At 43.0% G+C, this 24,802-nt stretch overlaps 1 protein-coding gene across 3 annotated transcripts in view; it reads left to right on the top strand.

Moving 5' to 3' along the window:
* Myocd (myocardin) overlaps nucleotides 1-24,296 on the top strand; it is a 55,384-nt gene extending 31,088 nt beyond the window's left edge. For 2 of the 3 annotated variants that reach the window (XM_035448191.1, XM_035448190.1), the window contains exons 6-12: nucleotides 1,777-1,902; nucleotides 6,614-6,888; nucleotides 7,617-7,770; nucleotides 15,119-16,015; nucleotides 19,276-19,404; nucleotides 21,762-21,819; nucleotides 23,725-24,296. In XM_035448191.1, coding sequence (XP_035304082.1) covers nucleotides 1,777-1,902; nucleotides 6,614-6,888; nucleotides 7,617-7,770; nucleotides 15,119-16,015; nucleotides 19,276-19,404; nucleotides 21,762-21,819; nucleotides 23,725-24,296 — 2,211 coding nt within the window. Of the gene's footprint in view, nucleotides 1-1,776; nucleotides 1,903-6,613; nucleotides 6,889-7,616; nucleotides 7,771-15,118; nucleotides 16,016-18,164; nucleotides 18,309-19,275; nucleotides 19,405-21,761; nucleotides 21,820-23,724 lie in introns of all 3 variants that reach the window. The other variant, XM_035448189.1, reaches the window with a different exon arrangement.
* Nucleotides 24,297-24,802: the final 506 nt, after the last annotated feature.

Raw genomic sequence — 24,802 nt, 5'->3', positions numbered from 1 at the left:
GATTAGAGATGCTCAACTTGTATTTGAAGTTATTTTCCTACCGGAATGTCCATCCAGAGGAGAAGTTTGCAGTAATGTTTATGTAGGGTCCAGTTTTCCCGAAACCATGATGGTCACTGGTCACTGTCATTCCTATCTCCACTCCATCAGAGCAAACTTAAAGCTGCCAAGAAGAAAATGTGACATGGGAGGGAAAGGGAGGTGTATGAAGCAGGGCTGAATGTGTGTTCCTTGTGCAAGAGCTCAGCATCAAAGCATCCCCCTTGCCCGGCACACCCATGCCGAGCTTCACAGTCAAACATCCCTGATAACATCAGTCTGTCAGACCACTTGCACAGATTCTTCTGACAGCAAATTCCCTGGCTTCTGATTGAACAATAGTCTTGAGGAAAAGACAAGTTCTTTTCTACTCGCCCCGCCCCCCCCCAGCAAAGGGGAAAAAGGGGGCCAAGCACTGAGCAATGCAGAGAAAATGCAGGAACAGCTTCATGTTTTTTCTCTCAGCAACCATGTTTGACAGACAAGGACACTGAGGCTCTGGGAGAAAAGCAGCCGTAGACTGGTGATAGATGCCAGGGTTCAGGGGAGAACTGAGAAGGTCAGTTCTGGCCCCCAGCCCTTTGTGTTGAGTCATAGCCTAGGAATGTAGGAAAGGAAGAGAAGAGAGTTATTCCTTTCATGGAACATTCAGCAGAAAGAAACATACCTCTCATAAAAACATGTTTCTTCAAAAGACACACACAAATACATGGATCCATGTAAATGCATACATACACATGGACAAACGCACGCATGCATATATTAACTTGCTCCTGCGTTCTGGCAATTCTTTCCCTTTCATATTTATCTGCTATAATATACATTGCTGTAACTTGCATATAAAAACATAGGCACAGACACACATATACACTCAGATGTGTACTGATGTACACACAGATATTTTTATATTTATATCCCAACATATGCATGTACATGAGTGTAAACATGTACACACACATATAATAAACTACAATCAACACATACAAACATGTGTCTGCATGTATGATCATGCATATACAAACATTTAATCAGCACACATGTACACACACATGTATGAATGAATGCATGCTCATGTCCAGGAATGTGCTTGTACTTATTGCTACACACACACATACACACACACACACACACACACACACACACACACACACACACACATATATATATGTGTGTGTGTATATATATATATATATATACACAAAGACATGCACATATGCATATACACAGAGATATGTGTAAACATATATGCACCCATATATGCCCAACAAAGAGATGTGTACATTTACAAGTACACATGGATGCAGTCCCACATATTCATAATTTTGTCTCTATACACACATGAACATATACCAACATTCTATATTTACACACACACACTTGCACACCTACTTAGGCATTATTCATACTTAAGACATTTTCACCATTTGGCTTGTTCTTTTTTTTCTCAGAACTCTCTGCTTTTCCTTTCTTTCTCATCTCATTCTTATGTAGAGTACTCCTTCAAGGTGACCAGATGTCCCAATTTGTCCAGATCAAGTCAGAAGTTCACCCCACCTTCTGGAATTGCCACTGAGGTTACCCATTTATCTCTCAGTGGTACCCTGGGGGAGGTGACAGAATGGGATGGCCTCCTGCAGGGAGCACCTGACATTACCAGGACAGAAAGCAAGGGTGAAAACTGAGTGGCACAGCCCCTCTTATTCTTGTGTGTTAGTAACAGTACAATTTGGATTTCAGGATCTTGCTCCTGGCTCAGAAAGTGACAAGAATGACGCAGCCTCCCAGCCAAGCAACCAGTCAGACTCTGGGAAGCAAGGGCTTGGAACCCTCAGCACCTCTATCCCTGTGCATGCTGCTGTAAAGGTACAGATTGGTCTAGCCCCGAGCCTCTACCTGAGGCCAGGCTCACTGAAGCCAAGTAATGCAGGGCCTTTCAAGTCAGTCCTGTGGGCGTGATGAGTATCACAAGGAACCACACACAGGTTCAGTCACTAGAAATGTCAGTGACCTAGAGTGGCCTATACCACACACACACACACACACACACACACACACACACACACACATTTTCAGCAGCACTGGGGAAACCTGCATGTTTCACTTTGGGAATACAGCTGAACCAGCCGTGTATCTGGTTGGGATTTCATTAGCCAAGCAAGGAAGTACATGCCTGTAATTCTAGCATTCTGAAGCAGGGGGAAAATGGAATAGTGAGTTCATGGCCAGCCTGGGATACATAGCACAAAATAAAATAAAATAAAAATGAAGATTTCCCAAATTCACCCTGAGGAAAGACACAGCTGACTACAATGCACACAGAACTTGTAAGGGCCATAAAACACATCCGTAGCCATTTTATTTATGTGAAGGGAGTGGCACTGAAGCCTTGGGCATTGCAAGAGCTCTAACACATGTGGGAAATGAGCATGGGAGGAGGGCTTACACTCACAGGAGACAGCCAGCAGTTACAACTGTATTTCATACTTAATTTCCTCAGCATTACCTCCAGCTGTTCCGAGAGCACTGTCTCCTAATTAGCCGCTAGATAGTCCTTTGTCTTTCTTATAATACTTGGCACTAGCTAACTTCTATTTGAGTTGTTGAAAACATGCTATTTTTTTTTAGCTGTAGGGCCACCTTTAGTACCTGCTGACATGCCTCTTGGGGGATTTCTTTAGGTTATAAGTTAATGTGATAATAGTCAATAACGAAGTAGTAGTTTTATCATATGGGTGGATGGCATTGTGCACATTAGATGGAGAGGAAAATGGTTCCCATTATTGGTAAAGATGTCTATAAAGAAGAATTACAGTAGTGTTGCTAGTTGAGTATTCAAATGTTTCACAATTCAAATTAGTAAAGCTGTCAACATCCCCATACCAAGAATGTGTGCTGGGAGCTCAGAGGAAGGACAGACAACTGAAAAAAATCCATCCCCATGCAAATTCCACTGGTCTATGGGGCTGCTTGTTTATTGATGCCTGCCCAGCTCTTCTAAATGGTCAACACCTAAACACAAATGGATGAAGATGCATCACCTCTAGGGTCAACTAGAGCAGAGGTTCTCAACCTATGGGTCGCAACCTCTTTGGGGGCCAAACAACACTTTCACAGAGGTTTCCTATGACCATCTGCATATCGGATGTTTACATTATGACTCATAACAGTAACAAAATTACAGTTATGAAGTTACAGCAAAAACAATTTTATGGTTGGGCCCACCACAACATGAGGAACTGTATTGAGTGGTCACAGCATTAGGAAGATTGAGACCAACTGGTCTAGACACATCTAGAAGGCTTCTCAGAAGGAAGCTGCTGAGCTTCTCAGCCCAATTGATTTGACATGATTCTCACAGGGCTGGAGAGAGATTTCATAGACAACACTTGGAAAAATCCTGTCTAAGCGGAAGGTACCAGAGAATCTCCAACAGGCAATATCACAAACCAGCAAGAACATTGCCCCATCCTCTAGTCTAGCTGGGTTTTCAGGTCATTATCAACCACGATAGTGTCCTGTGTAAGTATGTGCAGAGAAGGTTTGGGCAGGTACTTCTCTAGGGATTCAGAAGTTTTCAGGAATCACATGAAAATGCTCTCAATGCTGTTCGTCATTAGGAAAGTGCAGAGTTGAAGCCCCACTGAAATGCCGTGCCATTAGCATTAGGATAGCTTCCATCAAAACAATGTGGAAATAATGAGTGTTGACAAAGATATAGCAAAGCTGGAAGCCCCCCACACAGCAGGTCTGAATGTAAAATGCTTAAACTGCTGGAGGAAGGTTTGCCATTTCCTCGGTGAATTAAACATAAATTTATCATGTGGTCCAGCAATTCCACTCCTAGGTATATGCCTGAAAGAACTAAACATAAATCCCTGAATCTTCAAAGCCATGCCATTTGCCACATTTGCAGGTTTGAACCAATCCAAATGCCCACCAAATGCATGAATAAAGTCATGGTATAGCCATGGCACTAAATATTATTCAGGTATATAAATGGATGCCATATCAACACCTGCCACAACATGAAGTCAGGCACAAAATGTGTTCATCTGGGTCTCATGTATAAAATGTTACAAGATGGAGATTGGAGTTGTAGGAGCTGGGGAGAGTGGCGAGTGTGGAGTAATAATTTAGTGGTAGAGCATTCATTTGGGAACAATTGGAATTTTATGGAACTGGATAGATCTCTGTGAGTCTGAGGCCAGCCTGGTCTACTGAGCGAATTCCAGGACAGCCCTTAAAGCTACTGAGAAACCCTGTCTCGAAAAACCAAAATGAACAAAAAATAAAAATGTTCCTCAATAACTAAAGAGGCTTTCCTGCCCAAGTAGTTGGTAGCCGAGGCAGGGGAAGGAGGTTGGATTTTATTCTCCCTCACTTTCTCAGTAGGTGATGTGACCACTGTCCTGTACCCTCAACATGCTGAGTTGCTGAGTGAGGAGGGCACACAAAGCTTCCCAAGTTGGAACCAGCTTTGAAAATGAGCTGCAGTCAGACAGAAAGGTTTTTGCAGGTGACAGCAAGCTGAAGGAGAAAGAGGAAAGAGCTATGCATAGGCGGGAGAAGAGAGCCAGGAACTGTAATGAAGAACTGTGTCCTATAGCCCCCATGGGACTGTGCTTTGCCTTTCAGAGGATCACCAGCACATTGGCTGTAGGCTGCTGTGGTGCATGCCATTTGGTGAAAGGCTGTGTGTGTGTGTGTGTGTGTGTGTGTGTGTGTGTGTATCAGTGTCACATTAGGAAGCCTAGCAATCTCTAGCCACAGGGCATCCCTTCCTTTTCCAGTTGATGTATCCTAGCCTGGGACTTGAAAATCACAGTGGATCCATCCCTGATCTGCCTTTAGGAAAATGCATGTGGGTGCCTTCTATGTCCTGTGAGTTGTAAAGAGAAAAACAAACATGGAACTAGACGGAGCTCAAGTATTCCCTGTGCTTACAAAAAGAATAAAACCATACAGTTGTGTTAGGTCAATAATGTTTGTCACACACTAGCTTCTGGCATGTTCCTGTACCCGTGCTAATGTAATCTAGGGGAACTAAAGCATCTCCAGGTCCCCTGAATCAACAACAAGACAACCCTCCCCCTGGCAAAGCAAGTCTGAGGAGATGAGGCCTGAACAGCAGCTGAGCTGGAGGGAGCTGGTCACCAGGCCCTGCAGAAAATCACCTGGTACAGAAATATTATCAACTGATTAATGAGTAGGGAAATAAAAAGTCACCAAACTCACAGAAATACTCCAAGTCATTATCCACTAGTCTCCAAGAAGAAGACTCAAAAACTAAAAGTGCCTGCACTGATAGGATGTTTGAGTCAGAGTAAAGAACACTGTAGGCTGCTTGGAGGTCACAGGCAAATGTGGTTTTTGTGGTTGAAGTCTGGAGGTTGTGGCTGGAGACTGTGCCTCTCAGCTATTCAAGAGCTCCCTCTTCTGTACAATTTTGGAACTACATGCTCCTTCCAACTTGAAACCCATGCTTTGGCTTCCTTTCAACCACCTGTAATAAAAACAGGTTTGGATTTTTTTTTTCTACTCAATGATAATAGACTTATTGCTTCCTAATATAAGAAAGACTTTTGACTTCCAGAGAAGGTTATGCATATAATTATTCTACAAGAGGACACTTGCTACTTTTATGATCTTAACAATAACAAAACCCATGGTGTGTGTGTGTGTGTGTGTGTGTGTGTATACAAGGCTCTATACCACAATATACACATGCATAGCATACCATAGCGTATATGATATATGTGGAGTTCAGAAGAAAACTAGTGGAATTCAGTTCTTCCCACCATTATGGATTCTTGGAATGAAACTCAAGGTTTGGCAGCAAGCGCCTTTACCTATGAAGCTGGCTTCTATGATTATCTTTTTATAGTCTTTATATGGAACACTATGATGCAAATTAAATGATACTTTGCTCCTCTTATCTGTGATGAAATTTAGATATATTAAACATATGTAATGACATCATATTCACACATTTCTCTTAATCCCCAAAGTTGCCCCTTTATCTCCCCTCACTGTGGGCAGATAATAGTGAATCCTGGAAAGGGTGTAGTGGGTGGGTAGCCCTCCCCATGGTAAGGAATCATTATTTCAGAGGGTGTGGCTTTCTGCCATGCATGAGCATTTTGGTAAAGCTGAGAGGAAAGCAAGTGTGCATGTGTTTGGGTTTGAGAATCACGTTCTGGATCTATAGAGACAATGTTCACTTTATCTAAGCCCAATGTCCTTAACAAGTCAGCTTACTATGTGTTTAACTTGAGGTGCTTGCAGGCACTATCACAAGAGATTCCCACATCAGAGTGCTAAGCTATGTATAGGTTTTACCTAAATCACTGAAGCTCAGGCTTCCATTGGACTCCACTCCTGGAAAGTTCCAAGAGCCCCTTGTATGTGCCTATGTGCAGTGAAGGTGAGGATTTCATGGCAGAGCTGTCCACCTGCTACATGACCTCTATTGGGAACTATGCACCATGCCTTTGCTGTATTTCCAGGATTTGAGAAAAAAACCTCCTCACCACCATCACCTAAAATCCAGGCCGTGTCTCCCTTCTCTTTTCAGTCCAAGTCTTTGGGTGATAGTAAGAACCGCCACAAAAAGCCCAAGGACCCCAAACCAAAGGTGAAGAAGCTTAAATACCACCAGTACATCCCCCCAGACCAAAAGGCAGAGAAGTCCCCTCCACCTATGGACTCCGCCTATGCTCGGCTGCTCCAGCAACAGCAACTATTCCTGCAGCTGCAGATTCTGAGCCAACAGCAGCAGCAGCAGCAACAACAGCAGCAGCAGCAACAACAGCGGTTCAACTACCCTGGGATACACCAAACACACCTCAAGTGAGTACAGTGACCGGGGTTGGAGGTTTCTGGGTTTCTCTTTGTGAGGCCTGCAGAGTCAGCTGCTTGGGACTACATCATGTCCTTGTCTGGCATGTTTGGAGCATGACTCTCTTTAGAAACCATGCACACATTTTCAGGACCATGAGCTGAGAGGAAGCAAATAAATCAAGGTACTTTGGAGAAGAGGGAAACTCCTAGCATGTCCAAACTAAACTGTGGAATGTCTAAGGATACAGAGTTGGCTTTGCTGGCAGTTCGAGTTCACTGATAAAGAGCTAAGTGGCAGCTTTGGAGATTGACCCCTGAGCCCAGGCTGGGCACCTATATTGCTAGGTCCTATTCATATTCCAGGTGAAAAACATCCTCCCAAATACAGTTAGCATAAAGATTGTTTCACCTGTCTTTGGCCACCCAAATATATCCAAAGCTGAGCATGATCAAGATTCAGATGGCATGCACAGACCCCTCCAGAACAGCGCCTCAGTGAGGTCATGGGTGGACATGCATGCTCCACTATGCCACAGTCTCCATCACTCCTCTCTGTGTCCTCCAAAAGAAATTGGGAGAGTTTCTGCAAATGGCTGTCTAGTTCAGGTTATTGTTTCTTCCCTCCCATCCTCTTCTGCCGATTTGTCAGTTGCCTGATTCCTGTAGGCAATTACACTGTGACTTGTTCCAAGTTTCCCCACATAGGTCTGATTGTATTGTGACTCTTTGTTTTACAGAGAGCCAAACGAACAGATGGTCAGAAATCCGAATTCTTCCTCAACACCACTGAGCAATACCCCTCTGTCCCCTGTCAAAAACAGTCTTTCTGGACAAACTGGTGTCTCTTCTCTCAAACCAGGCCCCCTTCCAGCAAACCTGGATGATCTCAAGGTATACAATTTGATCTATTTTTTTCTTTTCTTTAAAAAACAAAAACAAAGAAAACAAGAACAGATCTATGTTGTCACTAACATCTTTGCCACCTGATTTCTTCAGTAAAAAAGTAGAAGATGGAGAAAGTGTGGGATAGATCTAAGGGTGTTGGAAAATTTATGGTGTCATGTTCAAACCCAAACCTGCAGGTCCTGCCTCAGCCTTCCCAGGCTATTCCTCTGCCCTTTTCTGCACCTTAGACTCCTTGTTAGCATAAGTGAGTTACTAAGTGTCAGTCAGGGTAGAGCTTGGCATTGAGTAGAGGTCTGAGACTTATAAAGCTTCTAGAATGTTATAAAGCAATGACAAATTTCAGGATGAACTTTTTGGCAGTCTCTGGTGAAATAGGAAAAATAGAAAGCACGGGAATTGCTTTTCAGGTAGCAAATCCATGTAGCTAATGTGTCCATATTTCTTCCTAAGGGTTTTGAATTTTAAAGTAGCCTTTCCACTAGAAAAATGCTGACTATCCTGATAGAAAGTGGGTGGTTTGGGTTGCTTCTTTTTGTTCCATACAGATGTTGTTAATAAGGATCTTGATCCTCACTGAATAAGAAACAAGGTTGGTAACCCACTGTCAGTAATATAATTTAAAACAATGCCCTGGTCTTTTATGTTCCCAAATCTGGGAACATCTGCCCTGAAGTGACAGCTCATTAAATGGCATGTGCACGCTAGCAAGTGATTACAGATCACAGACCACAGGGATCTACATTCACTCAAATGATTTTGGATTTCTAATTGAACCTGATATGTTTCACAGCAAGCCTCAAGACTAATATATTCACCCTTCTGTCCAGTATCAGCGTGGACTGATCAGGATAGACGCAGTTTCTGCAGTGTATGAACGTTACCCACACCCTCATCATGTTGTCAGAGATGACACTTGCTTGTCTGGTTCCCGCTCTACCTACTGCTCTCCAAAAACCATCTTGAATCCTTAAAGGTCCTCATAGCATTCATTGTGCCAATCCTGGCCATTCCTTCATTATCAGTCCCCATTATTACCCTCATTTCTATCCTTAACCCTCAGCTAGCAATCTGTTTTTTCTTTGGGGGGGCATCAAGATGGAGGTGAGATGTCAGTTATTACAGTTGAAGGATATCCCGTGGCTGTCAAGAAACGATAAGATACGTGCTACATGTTGATATCCATGTTCCTCTGTTCCTTATACAGGTTAAAGAGGCTTGTTTCTGTCTGTCATTCACACACCTAGACAGAGATGCTAAACTGATAATAATACTCTTTGGACCCATGCAGTCACTCCCCTATATTCCTCAAGTCATAAGTCCACAGATATAAAAGAGTCCATTTTACCTGAAAGCATTACGCTAAGTGAAATAAGCCAGGTGTTGTGGTTCAGCTTACCTAACACTTGAATAGGCAGATTCGTATAGACAGAAAGTAGGATAGAAGTTACCAGGACCATTCCAGAAAGACCATAGGGAGTAATTGCTTAATGAGGTCATAGTTTGAAACTGGAATGATGAAAAAATCCTGAGGATAGATGTCAGTGTGGATATGCTTGCTGAAGCTAAACTATGTAGTCAGCAATGGCCAAATGGTAAACTTTGTGTTTACTTTACCTTAGTAAAGTTATCATTTGCAGCTAAGTCATTAAAGCAGAAAAGTCCTGAATCATGTAGGACTGGAAAGACCCAGAGAAAACATAGTCTAGAAGTTCTGGTGGCATTAGGCAGGGTCCTCCAAGGTGGTTCCCTTTGGGCATCCAAGAACCATTGGTTGTTGACAATCACAGTAATTAGGACAGGTCAGGGACATGGTGGTGGTGGTGGTGGTGGTGGTGGTGGTGGTGGTGATGGTGGTGGTGGTAGTGGTGACAGTAGCTACCATATTTTTAACTATCCATTCAATGGATAGTTAATGACCAGATTCCTATCTGGTCAGGTCAGTCTTATCAGCCCAATTTAAGCTAGAGTCTTAAAGGGGTTCAATGACATGCAAGTTACTCAATTTGCAAGTGATCAAATGGGGCTCCAGTTTAAGTGGCTAATGACAAAAGCTTTGTCATTACTGTGAAAGATGAGAATACAAAGGAAAGGGTGAAAGGAGGGAGCTTGGCCTGATTTGATCTCTCACTTTTCTTGTGGGGAGATGTGCCCCGGTTCTGGGAAAGTTATACCAAGGGCAGAATTGCAGTGAGTCTAAGGAGAAGGATCAGCGACAAGTTCATTCAGGTTGGGAATGCTAAGTAGCAATCAAGAGAAAAATCTAATCCACTCCTATGATAAGAAACACATTAACCTCCCTCAACTCAGCTGTGCTGCAGGGAATGGGGGCAATAAACTTTAGAAGCCTTGGAAAAGTGGGGAAAGCTGAAACTAGAAAAGTGAATGAGATCATGAGACAGAAAGAAAAATGACTGGGAAGGAAAGAATAGGGGTGAGAAAAGAAATAAAGGAAGCTAACAATGCACTCACATTTGCAGAAGGATGGAATGGGGCATTTACAAAGGTGATCCTCCCTCGAGATAATTAGGAAGGTAATACAGTATAGGTGATGTTTCTTTACCAAATGTTCCACTGCACAAAAGTAAAGGGCACTGAGAGGAGTTTTGTTTCTCCTTATAGAGATATCAGGGTTGAGATAGCCCTGTGAGAAAGTGATTGCCATACAAGCATGGGGACCTGAATTTGATCCCCAATACCTGTGTGTCATGATGGTACATTTGTAACCCCAGCACTAGGGAGGCAGGCACAGGAGGATCCCTGGGACTGGCTGGCCAGCAAATCTAACTCAGTTGGGCAATTTCCAGAGCAATAACAGACCCTGTCTGGAAAGAAAGGAAGGAAGGGAACAAGGGAGGGAGGGAACAAGGGAGGGAGGGAGGGAGCAAGGGAAGGAAGGAGGAAGAGGTTGCCCTCTGGCCTACACACACACACACACACAGAGAGAGAGAGAGAGAGAGAGAGAGAGAGAGAGAGAGAGAGAGAGAGAGACAGAGACAGAGACAGAGAGACAGAGAGACACAGAGAGAGACAGAGAGAAAGAGACAGAGAAAGAGACAGAGAGACATTAGTGGTTTTTCGTAGCACCTGCTGACTTTTTAAAAATCCTATTTCTAATCAAATAATGTGAGGGAGAGTGAGGGGAAGGAACTAAAAATTATGAAAACTGGGACAGTATTTGATGGAAAATTGTCCATTTTAATGTGAGCTAGCTAGTGCCATTGTTTCTATGTGTTTAAGAGCACTTTTCTTTCAGAGGTAGAAACAGAGTGGCATACCAATTAGATTATAAAATTTGCCTCAAAATAATGTAAGACAAATAGAGAGGGAAGCAAGACTGGCCTATAATTGATAATTACTGAAGTTGTTTGATGAGCATATGAGTCCCTTGTTTTTTTTCTAGCTTTTGTTGTGTCTGTTAGAATTTTCCCATAATAAATGATTTCAAAGTTACTTATAATAAGAACAGGGTGAGTGGACAGAAGAGGGATGTGTGAGCCTTCATCTCACTGAAGCCCACACAGCCAAATAATCGGAAATTTTCAAGGGAAATTGAACTAAACAAGTATTCATTTTCATTTTACAATGTTATCTGCATTATTTAATAATGTAGCCAAATTATTTGCTGCAAGAACAGATTCTAAAAATAAGTAGAACTCATTAATTTTAAGTAACTCAAAATTAAAACAATAATGAGTTGCCATCTTGCACTTTTTCAAGCCAGGAAATTTGAAAGAAAAAAAATTGTCCAGCAAGACTTTGACAAGAAGCAGTGTGCTGGATGCCAGCAAAGGCGGCCGTGGAGCTTCCCTCATAGCTTTTAGTTGATTGCAAAGTGACATTTTTCCAGTTGAAACATGATCGTGTATAGCAAAGTAAATGGCATTTTAATAGCCAAGAGCCAGAGAAAACATGACGTTATGCTTCTTCCAGTCTGAAATGCATGTGAACACATTTTGTTTGACAACAACTACTTTTAAGTAATTACACTGCCCATAAATTTCTGACATGCTTTCCTTAACACGCCATGAAAATTTTCCATAATGTTTAATATTCAATAAAAGTTTTATTTTTAATAACAGCAAATCATCCAATCACCTAGTTAGCATTCCGCTCCCGGACATTTAACTTGCTGCCAAATGTTTTGCTATTCAGAATATGATTTTAGTGGCCTCTGTACATACATCTATTATTTTCTCTGATTATTTCAGATAACCATGTCCATGTTAAATTGTTGGCTTAAAACACATTAATTACTTTTTTTAGCCTGAGGTAGTGGCATACGTTAGTCTCAGCACTCAGGAGGCAGAGATAGGAGGATCTACATGAGTTCAAGGCCAGCCTGGTCTACAAAGTGAGTTCCAGGAATGCCAAGGCTACACAGAGAAACATTATCTTGAGAAAACAAACAAAAACCACATTAATATTTTTTAAGTTCTTGAAGGATATTACCAGACCTCTCTCCCCTGAACAGTCTGCTGCAGAGCCCCATGTTGAGGGTGCTCTTCTCCAACATGAATGTGTTCACATGTGCCAGTGCCCATTAAGAGGTAGCCCCCAGCCCAGCGATGTGAAGTAAGAGTGCAAATCTCACCGGCTCCCAGCCATTGTTAGGCTGCTGCTCGAAGGGATATACCTTAAACAGAAAGAGAGTAAAGTCCTTCAGCCTGCCAAGGCCTTTATTTCATCGCTGCTTTGCTCATAGGAAGAGCTACTACTTACTTCTCTGTTGTGGGTGAATGAAAATATACCTTTCATTTTAATTGCATTACTTCTTAAGTTGCTAATGATCATACACAACTATTGCGCGGCATTTTAAAACTATGGTTTTTTTTGTTGTTGTTTTTTGTTTTTTGTTTTTTTTATAAAGAGCTCGGTCAGAGGTCTTACCTACTTTTTTGTTGTTGTTGTTTTGTTTTGTTTTGTTTTTCGAGACAGGGTTTCTCTGTGTAGCTTTGGAGCCTATCCTGGCACTCGCTCTGGAGACCAGGCTGGCCTCGAACTCACATAGATCTGCCTGCCTCTGCCTCCCGAGTGCTGGGATTAAAGGCATGCACCACCAACGCCCGGCCTTACCTACTTTTATATTAGGTCTCAGCCTTTTTTCTTTTTGTTAATTTTTGTTCATTTGCTTATTTCATATGTATCAATGTTTTGCCCACATGTCTGTGTACCGTGTGCATGCTAAGTGTACACAGAGATCAGAAGAGGGTGTCAGATCCCCAGGAACTGGAATTACAGATGGCTGTGAAACACCATGTGGGTGCTGGGATAGAATTGTTTTTTTTGTTTTGTTTTGTTTTGTTTTGTTTTGTTTTGTTTTGTTTTGCAAGAGCAACAAGGGCTCTAAACTGTTAAGCCACTTCTCTATCCCCCCTTTTTCTTTTATGATGGTAAGAACATTTGATGTGTCCTCATTTGGGCAACTTAATTGTTTATGTTGCCACTGATTTTTTTTTTCCAAGAATTGCTATCTGAATTTGCATTTTGTGTATGCCTTTTTAATTTACCAAAGTTTAAATTTTGATTGTGGATATTTTTATAATTACTTCATTGGCTTTTATGCTCAAAAATTCTGTCCCTACAGGAAAGCTTTCCCTGTGTATTTTTCTGGTTTACAGAATCATTGGACCTTAGGTGTTTAATGTGTTTCCTGCATTACTCTGGAAAATGATGTGTCTATTTAGAAATGTGATGGACTATTTAGAAGATTCAGTGAGAGAACACTAGCTAACATTTTAGCAGAAGTTCATCTACATAACTTTATAAGCAAACATAAATTTAAATGTATACGTGTTATTTAATTTATTCAAAATAGTATGAACTCAAACTTTCTTTCAGTTAATAATGAACCATAAACAATTATCCATCTCCCAGTGTCAACAAACTTTCATAGCTTTAATCTTAGTGGATCTTTGGTACCCCATCATTTGCAGTAATTTTTATTTAACCAGTTCCCATGCCTGTATATATTTCATAGTTTACAACTGGTGAACTTCATAAGAATGTAGAAATTAATTAGCTACATGTGTATCAATATAATAATAATGGCATTATATTGCACAACCATTTTCCAGGCACTCATCCAAGTGCTTTTATAAATCCATGTATGACCTTGCAAAAATGTATAAAGCAGGAATTAATATCCCACTTCAAAGAGAAAGCACAGAGGATCAAGAAGCTAGGAACAGGAAGGGCCTAGTTTTTATCGTCATGTGCTTTCTTCAATATGCAATTGCTATCCAGGCAGTCTGGAAAGTGAAAATAGACCCAACATATAGCTGGGCATGGTGAGGTATGTCTGTAATCCCAACACTGAGGAGATGGGGCCAGAAGATTAAGAGTCAGAGGCCAGCCAGACAAAATGAAGACAAAACACAAACTGAGGAGGTGGAGAGTAACAACTTGTCTACCTTGTGCAAGACCCTGGGTTCCATCTCTTGAACAAACATACATTTGTGTCTATGGATAGTCACATATACACATGCACAATCTACCCACTCCCTAACTCCCCCTCAATGATGTTCACATAAAGTCTTGTTCTAAAAGTCTGGTCCAAGACCAGAGGCATATATGTCCTCCTGGGATTGTTATACGTGGAAAATCCTGGTCCCCAGCCACGACCTATGATGTCTATCAAGCTCTGCAGTGAACTGGTACATGTTTAGATTTGAGAAAGTGCATATGGCAGAAGAATCCAGAATTGCTGACAATTGTCACGGCTTGCTGTTAGACTTGTGTCTAAGGCCAGGCAGACACCAGTTTTCCACAGAACTGACCCAGGCTGAGATGGGGTTGGAGAGCTGTGGGTTAGGTGATTTTACCATTGGATTAAGGGTAGATGTGGTCTTCACTACAGTGGTTTATCTTTTCATTACCATGGTGTAAAATGATATGCAATCTGTACACATCAAACTTGAACTGGTGTTTGACACTTGGGCTAGTCAGTCTTTTCTGTTGGGCATCAGGAGTGGCCTCTGGGCCCAGTCTTGTCGGTGGTCATGGGAATGGCTGATGCTACTTGCAGGCCTTGCCGCTCAGCTGGTTTGTTCCAGAAGCTAGGTGTATTCCTTGTGTTTTTGAATTAATGATGTTTTCACATTAGGATGGACTTATTAGGAAACAAAGTTTTAGGAAGATTTGTTAAAATCCCATAAAATCGGTTTAAATAGGAGGCAGGAGACATGTTACAAAGAAGCATTAAAAGAGACATGGGTAAATATTGTAAAGTTCCCAAGTGTGTGTCCCATATTCCAAAGCTCCCTAAATACAAACACAAATACAGTGTGAGCACACTTCACCCGACACTGTTCTAATGGGACCCTTGTTCCTTTAGGTGTCAGAATTAAGACAACAGCTTCGAATACGAGGCTTGCCAGTGTCGGGCACCAAGACAGCACTGGTGGACCGGCTTCGACCCTTCCAGGATTGTGCTGGCAACCCTGTGCCCAACTTCGGGGACATCACAACTGTCACCTTTCCTGTCACACCCAATACCTTGCCCAGTTACCAGTCCTCCCCATCAGGCTTCTACCACTTCGGCAGCACGAGCTCCAGCCCACCCATCTCTCCCGCTTCATCTGACCTGTCTGCTGCAGGGTCTCTGCCGGACACCTTCACCGATGCCTCACCTGGCTTCGGCCTGCATGCCTCCCCGGTGCCCGCTTGCACTGACGAGAGCCTGTTGAGCAGCCTGAATGGGGGCTCAGGTTCCTCGGAGCCGGATGGGCTGGACTCGGAGAAAGACAAGATGCTGGTGGAGAAGCAGAAGGTGATCAACCAGCTCACCTGGAAGCTGCGGCAGGAGCAGCGGCAGGTTGAAGAACTGAGGATGCAGCTGCAGAAGCAGAAGAGCAGCTGCAGCGACCAAAAGCCACTGCCCTTCTTGGCCACCACCATCAAGCAGGAAGATGTCTCTAGCTGTCCCTTTGCGGCCCAGCAAGTGTCTGGGAAGGGACAGGGTCACAGCTCCGACACCCCCCCTCCAGCCTGTGAGGCTGCTCAGCTGCTGCCCCACTGTGTGGAGTCCTCAGGTCAAGCCCATGTACTCTCATCCACGTTTCTCAGCCCCCAGTGCTCGCCTCAGCACTCACCCCTGGGGGCCCTGAAGAGCCCGCAGCACATCAGCCTGCCCCCATCGCCCAACAACCCTTACTTCCTGGCCTCCTCCTCCGGGGCGCAGAGAGAGAGCCATGGGGTCTCCTCACCTAGCAGCAGTCAAGGGTGCGCACAGGTAAGTACATATGACCTCGCCAAAGGGTGTCTCGGGAGGTGGGAGGTGGACTTCCACCATTAGAGAGTTGGGGAAGGTTTCCTAGAGGCTAAGCAGCGCCTCACTGACTCTAGGGTTCTTGCGCCTTCACAGCCAGTCTTTGCATCACCGCAGGCAAGCTTTCTCTGTAAAGACTTAGAAGGCAAATGTCTGGAAATCATAGTTCCTGCACCAAACTCCTAAGCTTTACCCTTGTAGCAAATACGCACCCACAGACAGCTTGTAATAATGCATAACTTTCCAATATAAAGTTATCTGCAAAATCAGATGCCAAGCAACATTAAGCTTGTGGGTTATTGTTTGCTGATTAATGTTCTCAAAACTGCTTTATATCAACCATTATCATTGCCCAAATCATTCTATCCAGAGATCCAAAAGGAAGTTGGGCATGATGGCACGGGTCTGGAATTCCAGCACTCTGGAAGCTGAGGCAGGGGATTGCTGTGAGTTTGCAGTCAGCTTAGGTTACATCCCAAGACCACATTTTGGGGCATGGGGTGGGGTGGGAGTGACAGTGAGAGCCTGTGTGTGAGAAAACATTTCTCCTTCTCCTACATCCTTATCAAATGTTTATTGGGACCTACTATGTGTCACACTCTAGTGGGGGCGGGTGAGGGGGGAACTCAACTCCTGTGGGAAGACAGGTGATGGGTGTTGAGGAAATAGAGGATCTGTCTTGTGGAGAGAGTAGAGAAGGGCTGGGTGTGTGAGAAGCCTGGAAGTTTGCAATCTCCACTAGAGGGGTCAGGAATGTTGAAGAGGAACCTTGGAAGAGGCCAAGAGGAAACATTGTGAATATCTTGGATGAAGGCATAGGAGAAGCAGCAGGTGAAAGGTCCCTGGGGTTAAAACCTAAGTAGAAAGCTGAAGGATCAGAAAGAAGGCCAGCCTGTGTCTGGGACAGAATAAGCAAAGAGCTGTAGGAGAATGAGAATAACATGTCTATACCCAACATGATCAGCAAAGACTTTCCTTTTGTTCATGGAACTAATGGATTATTAGAAAGTATATAGGAGACTATATGAAGAAGAAAGCTGCAGTGTCAAAAGATTATAAAATCTAAGAAGATGACTCACATTGGGTACCTGCCAAGGCAAGTATTAAGAGGAATGAATAGAAGCCATCTTGTCTACCATCACAGCAGCCCTGTAGCTCCAGTTTAGTGTTTTTCTTTACCATCAAGAAAAAATGAGATCCAGGAAAACTGAACTCACTGCCTAGAATGCCAGGAGTTGTTGATTTTAAACTCCATAATGAAATATCTCTACCCTGGGGGTGTGAAGCATGACTAGAGGTAACAAGTGCACTTACCTAACAACACTTCAAATCAATGATACCCACTCCTGAAAGAACATACTGGAAGGAATGGGAACTAAAATAGCTTATCAACACCATTCATAAACATCTATTGCATGCACAGTGCCCTAGGCAACAAAGGTAAAAATAGCCCTTGGGCCATGATTTTCCTTTTTAAGAATATCAGTGCTATTGTGGAGGGGTAAAATGGTGCAATAATTTACTGTTTACAGAGACTCTATAGGACAGTAGCAATTTCATGCAGAGCAGATAACATGACTGATCCATGGCACTAAGTCACACAGTACAGAAAAGGTGGGGGGGGGGGAGATTTATGGTAAAGTGCTGGTAGTGCCCTGGAAGGCTTTGTGACCAGTTCACACTTGACAGGTAGCGCTAAAATAGGGAAGGATATGACAGGAGTTCAGTAGACTTGTCTTTTGTCTGTGAAGCTGAAGAGGTTTTGGAAAGTCTAAATGGAAAATAAATATTCCATGTGAACAAGAATGTAGAAGGCATGGTTACAGGAAGAATTTAGAATTTGTGGAACTAGGTAATGCCTATAGTCATAGAGAACCTTGAACTCTTACCCAGGTGAGGTGTGTAGAGTCTATGCTGTGGATATGTGAGAGCTAATGAAAGTTTGTAAACATGCAAAGCCAGATTTTAGATTTGGTCATCTGCTAATAGAATTCAGGAAACTTGCAAATACCAGAAACATGGGGGCAAAAGACAGGGGCCAGAAGTATCAGCTAAAGCCACACACTCAAGTATGCTGCTGGCTCTTTAATTTGTCACATCTTCCTGTCTACAGAACTCAGGGGCACATGAAGGCCATCCTCCCAGCTTCTCCCCGTCATCTTCCAGCCTCCATCAGCCTTTCTCTGGCACCCAAGCAGACAGCAGTCACAGTGCTGGGCTCAACCCTTGTCCCAAAAGCCCAGTTATTCATCCAAAGGTCAGTAGCAGAGAAGCTGACAACAAACCAGCTTCTGTGAGGGTGGGGATTGAAATGGGAGCACAGGGGAGAATAGTGTTGGAGACAGAGATGGGTACATAACAGATTAATGTTTTAAAAAATGGAAAACTGGAGTCCAATGCTGAGTCTCTGTAGAGGATTGAGAGATGGTACTCACAGGCTGGTGATATAGGGAGTTCCCAGAGCAAAGAGAGTGATGGAATAAGACAGGCAAAAGGTGGACAGCCCATAACTGAGCCACACATCTTACATCTGAAAAGGGATAGAAACCCTCACAGGATAGACACCTACAGAAGACCACACCCACAGTGACTGTGTGGAAATGACCCAGTTTGGAATGAATTGGCCTAGGGAATGAATTGCTCTAAAAGTTTTTGTACTGGATTGAGCTCATGTCCCTTTTCTATCATCCAGTAGAAAATGATGCACCCAGTAGGTATGGTGGCACACACCTTTCATCCCAGCACTCAGGAGGCAGAGACAGGTATGTCTCTGTGAGGTTTTAAGGCCAGTATGGTCTACATAGTGAGTTCCAGGATATCAGGATTACGCAGTGAGACCATGTCTAGGAAGAAAGAAAGAAAGAAAGAAAGAAAGAAAGAAAGAAAGAAAGAAAGAAAGAAAGAAAGAAAGAAAGGAGAGAGGGAGGGAAGGAGTGAAGGAAGGAAAGAAGGAAGGAAGGAAGGAAGGAAGGAAGGAAAGAGGAGGGTTTACCCTTCAGGGGAGTAAATAAATGGGTGAGTTCTCTACTAAGATTCCATTAACAATAAATCTACAGTGGCACAAACTGGTGTTAACCTGTTAGTGTTGTTTGCTGTCTCCTCATCTCGGGCTTCCATCATTAGTACTTGGAGTTTCTTTCAATGTAGCCTGTGGTTTCTAGAACACAAGCATTGTTCTAGACCCTTGGATTGAATGTTGTTCTCTGGATTGTATCCACTTGCAGATGACTGGTTTGCAATCTTCAGACAAGGTGGGGCCAAAGTTTTCAATTCCATCCCCAACTTTTTCCAAATCAAGTTCAGTGGTTTCAGAGATAACCCAGCCCCCATCCTATGAAGATGCAGTAAAGCAGGTAACGCCTTTGTTCTATATGATTCAATAATGGACTCAGTGGACAGAACTTTGTAGTATTAAGCATTGTATGTTTGGTGGACTCTGTTACTGAATGAACTGGGTACCTTCCCAATAGAGTGAACAAAGTATATCCATATGACCTTAAGATTGTGTTATATTTGTGTACAGACAGCTGCAAGTTAGGATAGCTCTGTTGACGACTTTTTTACCTTATGGTATTATAAAATGGTGTGCATTTGATGCAAATTGCATTTTGAAGTTGGGCTTCATTGTGAACTGGTAGCATGTGGTACATTGTTCTGGGTGCTGGGCAGCTACGGTGAGCCACACTTCCTAATTAATTAACTGTCTGATCACAAGAGAAACCAGGTGCTCTACAGCATGCTGTATTGCTCAGCTAGGGTATGTGGTGGGCTATGTGTGCACAATGCATTTTGATCTATGATGATATCAATTTTGGGTGTCTTTACCTGGCCATAAACCTGTGGTCACTTGAGGAACATTTGTAGCAGCTGAGTGATTCAGGGAGAGCAGGCTGAGCAGGCATTCACAAAGCCCTGGACTTACAGCTAACTTGTCACCTGCCACTGTCACTGAAGTTGGATACACACTCAACTTCTCTTCAAGGAAATGAAAGTATTTACTCTGTAAGGATTACGGATAATCTAGTGTGTTTTCATACTTGTTTGGTCACATGATAGCCACTCAAGTATGACAGCAATTATTAATACTGTGTTTTCCTAACATCTTAGCTTTAAAACTCAATGTCCTTGAAACAGTGCTGATGGCTGTTGAACCTAAGTAATAGATACAGTGAGATTCACTGACTCTAACACTTACATTTGTGTTTGAAAACACATCAGAATTTAAAAAGTAAGAAAAAAATACGGGTGATTTTATATAGTAAGTCCTGTGTCTGCATCCTAACAGCGTGGCTCAGGGAAATAAGTCCTGAAAGTTCCTACCACCACCCCTTGAACTTGCTGCATACCAGGTGTGATGTTGAACCCATCCAGGTGAAAGGGTTATCTGTCTTGTCATGAGTCAGCCTCTGGCCATTTCACAGATCCTCGCCTCTCCAGCATTTGCATGGGAGTCTCAAGCATCAAGTCTCATGTGCTGTGTTAGGCATGTCACAGTTCCATTTGTATTGAGCATACACCCCTTCTTGTCACTGGCCCCAAAGCCACACAGGACATAGCTATTTTCACAGTATTCACACGGTATTAGGTAGCAAGCTCCAGAGATGGCTTGCAAGACAAAGAGACAGGTGTATGTTCTGTTGAACTACCAAATCATTTTATAGAATAGACTTGAGCACCCAAAGATTTTGGAAACCAAGGGTGAGTGCTCCTGGAAATTGGCCCCCACCGATACTGAAGGATGAGTAGTTCAAGTAGCTTGAGTTTATATATGACCTCGAATAACCACATCTAGGTACTAAACCCAGAACAGAGCATCTATGTCAAATGCTGCCTGATATCTGGTCTCCTGAAGTCAAAAGCAAGGCAGTAAAAGGTTTCCTTTTGCCATCAAAAGATGTCATGCAGTAGGCTTTCTCATTTCTGAAAACCTCAGGAGAAGTAAGGCTGTGCTTAACCACTCAGATGAGCAGAGGCAAGGGTAGAGACACAGATTGTTCAAGAGGAACCAAGAAAATTGAAGCTGACTTCCTGGGCCATATCCATAGAAGACAAACAGAGGTATAAACAAGTAGCTTCCAAAGCGAGAAAAGGAAATAAGCTGCATATTAAGATGCCCGCTTCTGGGATGGAAACTTCCTCGTGAGGCTAGGATCACTTTCCCATCTTCCTCATTCTTGTTTGTTGTGTTGAATTATCTGTGTAGGATTTACACTAAAATTTTTGATCAAATGTGGACTAAAGCCCCTTTGCAGGTCTAGCTAAGCTTTTAACAATATCATTCACTTCAGCCAAAAGTAGAAATAGCCCAAGTGCCCTTCAGCCTGCAAATGGAAACCAAAATGTGGTAGAGTCACACCACAGAGTGCCATTCAGTCCAAGACCAAAAGTAATCAAATTCATAGGAGCAGGAAGAATTGTGACTAGTGATGTTGCAAAAGACTAATGGAAGGTTTGTTTGATGTGTGTAGACTTTTAGTTTTGCAGATTAAAAGAGTTCTGTGGGTGCATAATGTTGATGATGGCATTTAAAAAGTGAATGTACGCTTAAAATGACTGAGCTTACAAGTTTTGTTATGTTCTATTTTACTATGCTTTTTTAAATCCTTAAGCAAGCCTAGTCCAAAGTCCTACAGTGACTTCTTCTACTGTCTCCATACCATTGTAACCACCATCTAATATCTCTGCTCTCTTTTTGGCTAATTTGAAATAGCAAATGACTCGGAGTCAGCAGATGGATGAACTCCTGGATGTCCTCATTGAAAGTGGAGGTAAGATTGCCTTGCTCGCTATCCATCGGGACCCTCCACATCTGTACATACTATAGGACATGACCTCTGATGACCAAGGTCAGGGATACACTGAGTTAGGTACACCAGGTGGTCTGCTGGTAGCGTGACTTCCTCTCAGCTTCAGGGGTGTTTTGTTAGCAGTGAAGAGAACCACAGTGGATGATTTCTCACCACCTTTATCCTGGAGATTCTTTGCATGTCACCTTTCAACCCATCCCTGTCTCTGTAAGTGTGGTATGTTATTAGATCATTTTTTTCTACAATTCTAATCCCTGTCTTCTTAATTTACGAAACGAAAAGAAAAAAACATGAGAGTAGTGAAAGTTCTGTGCTCACTACTCAAACTGAGATTCAACCAGCCATTCCCACTGAGTGCCCCACCCATTCATTCATTTATTTAAGAAATATCAATAAGTGTGTGCCTAGCATTTGAAAACACACAAAGGCATCAGGGGTCTGATGGAACATTGTGAAGGTCAAACAGGAACATGGGGCTGAACTCTTAATGAACAACACTTGAAGTTTAACAGGAGGCAGTCAATGACTCAGAGATGGAGTGCCAGGCATCACGTTAAGCTCAGTTCTCCACCAGATAATTCTGTGGACTGCACTCTGATAAGAAAGACAGATAGTGTGCACAGGAACCGGTGTTTCTTATCTTAATCAGGAGGATGAGAGAGATCAGGTTGGGTATACGTGTGTATTTAAACTTTGTGATGGAAGATGACTATGCATACCAGGTACTCCTTCTTTTTACTGAAGTATGTGGCAAGGAGGCAGAGTAGTGAGAACACAAAAGGGAATGTGGGAGAGTCTAGGAAGGGATAGCCATGAGTTAGTGATGAGTTGAGTTTTATAGAGAAACACAAGATTATAAGGTAGAATTAAATGCTTGATGCCATCCATCACCTGAAAGTAAGTCCAGCCCGTTGAATTGTTGTTCTCATTCTCTATCCAGGCAACTTGGAGCAGGCTAAGAGAAAGTGACAGAGAGTTTTGCTAAGCTGGGAGAGAAGGAAAGAAAAGTAGGAACAACTGTAACAATGGCTCAGAGAATATGATCCAAACAGGGAAAGAAGTGATGAGGGAGGCACTGGCATGCAATGGTCAAGAGTACAGCCAGTAGATTAGGTACCTAAGAGTGTCTTGGAAATAATTGACCCAGAACACTTCATACACTAGTGAGAGATGGTGAAGGAGAAGAAGGACAGCGAGTGAGAAATCCTGCTTAAGATAGAGTTCTTGGAAGGATGTTCTATGCAAGGACAGGTCTTAAGGTATCCAACAGAGAGTGGATGCTGTCATCACTGGAGTGGGTGGGAAGGACAGGGAACTGAGAGGCCAGCATGAGCAGTGTGTGATTTCTAAGGATACTATTGTCTTTAAAATAAGAAACACTGACCTGGCAAAATGATTATGAACTAGGGGATAGTTTCCAAAAGATGAGAAGGTGTGATTAGCAGACCTAAACTAGGGAAATGGGCTTCCCTAAAAACTACTGAGGCATGGTAAGAAGGCATGGCCATCAACATAAAAATAGTTGTGGATGGCACTCATCCCTCATTTGCTGTCCAATAGAGAGTATGACAGGAATATAATGTCCTCCAATGACAGCTAGTGGTCGTGAAGGGAGTGAAGAAGCCAGCAGAGAAGTGTTTGACCATAACAGAATGGAAGTTCCAAAGCAGAGGTATTTTGGGAAACCTTAAGAAAGTAGAAATGGATAGGCAGCATAGGTAGGGGGAGCACAGGGTTAAGTACTGAGCAGGAAAGCATGGTCAGCTTCTGTGATTTCCATAGAGCAACTCATTTATTCCAAAGGCTCATCATGTGGCATGGCCAGTTTGAGGTAACTTAACAACTGGAATTGTGTTTTACCAACAGAAATGCCTGCTGATGCCAGGGAAGATCATTCATGTCTTCAAAAAGTCCCAAAGATACCTGGGTCCTCTTGCAGCCCTACCACCATTCTCCCCAAGCCCTCAGCTTCCTTTGAACAGGCATCTTCAGGGGGTCAGATCTCCTTTGATCACTATGCCACCGATAGTGATGAACACCTAGAAGTCTTATTGAATTCTCACAGCCCCATGGGAAAAGTGGGTGATGTCACTCTCCTCAAAATTGGAAATGAGGAGACTCCTTTTGATGGAATCATGGATGGCTTCCCAGGGAAGGCTGCTGAAGACCTCTTCAGCACTCATGAGCTCTTGCCTGGACCCCTCTCCCCGATGCCTACACAGTTATCACCCTCATCAGTGGACAGCAGTGGTCTACAGCTGAGCTTCACAGAATCTCCTTGGGAAACAATGGAATGGCTGGACCTTACTCCACCTAGCTCCACGCCAGGCTTCAGCAATCTCCCCACCAGTGGCCCCAGCATATTCAACATCGATTTTCTGGATGTCACAGATCTGAATTTGAATTCCCCCATGGACCTCCACTTACAGCAGTGGTAAACACCTGAGTCACAAATGCTAAGGAAGCTTGATAGGAATTCCATGGGGAAGGCACACAGTCAGAAATACTTGTGTGATCCTAAAGATGAATCAAAACAAAATGGAGAAGAAAAGTATCCCAGCAATGGAGGTTTCTGTGACAATTAATCAGAAGAAACAGGAGTCTATCATTAAGATATGTATAATGTAATTACTATGAGAACTCAGTAACTGTTAACTTCAGTGATGCACTCAGAACTGTGCTTTCTCAGATTAAGAATGCCAAAAATGTCTTTCACTGCCTTTTCTCATATCAGTATTTTTCTAGCCCACAGTTTGTCTCAGGTGTTACTGGGACATAAGTTCACACTACAGTTTGTCTCCCGAATTATTGGGGCATAAGCTCACACTGTTAGCTTTTGTTATGAATTTACTAAATGTTCTGTGGAAGGAAAACAAAGCCTCCGGGGAGGGCAGGGAAGCCAGTCCCTCAGAGGTTCTGGAAGCCATGCCATGGTGGAAGCAAC

This window comes from Cricetulus griseus, chromosome 7, assembly GCF_003668045.3.
Source record: "Cricetulus griseus strain 17A/GY chromosome 7, alternate assembly CriGri-PICRH-1.0, whole genome shotgun sequence".
Lineage (NCBI taxonomy): Eukaryota > Metazoa > Chordata > Mammalia > Rodentia > Cricetidae > Cricetulus > Cricetulus griseus.
The sequence above is the reverse complement of the archived record's forward strand: the minus strand, read 5'-3'. Positions and strand labels throughout refer to the sequence as shown.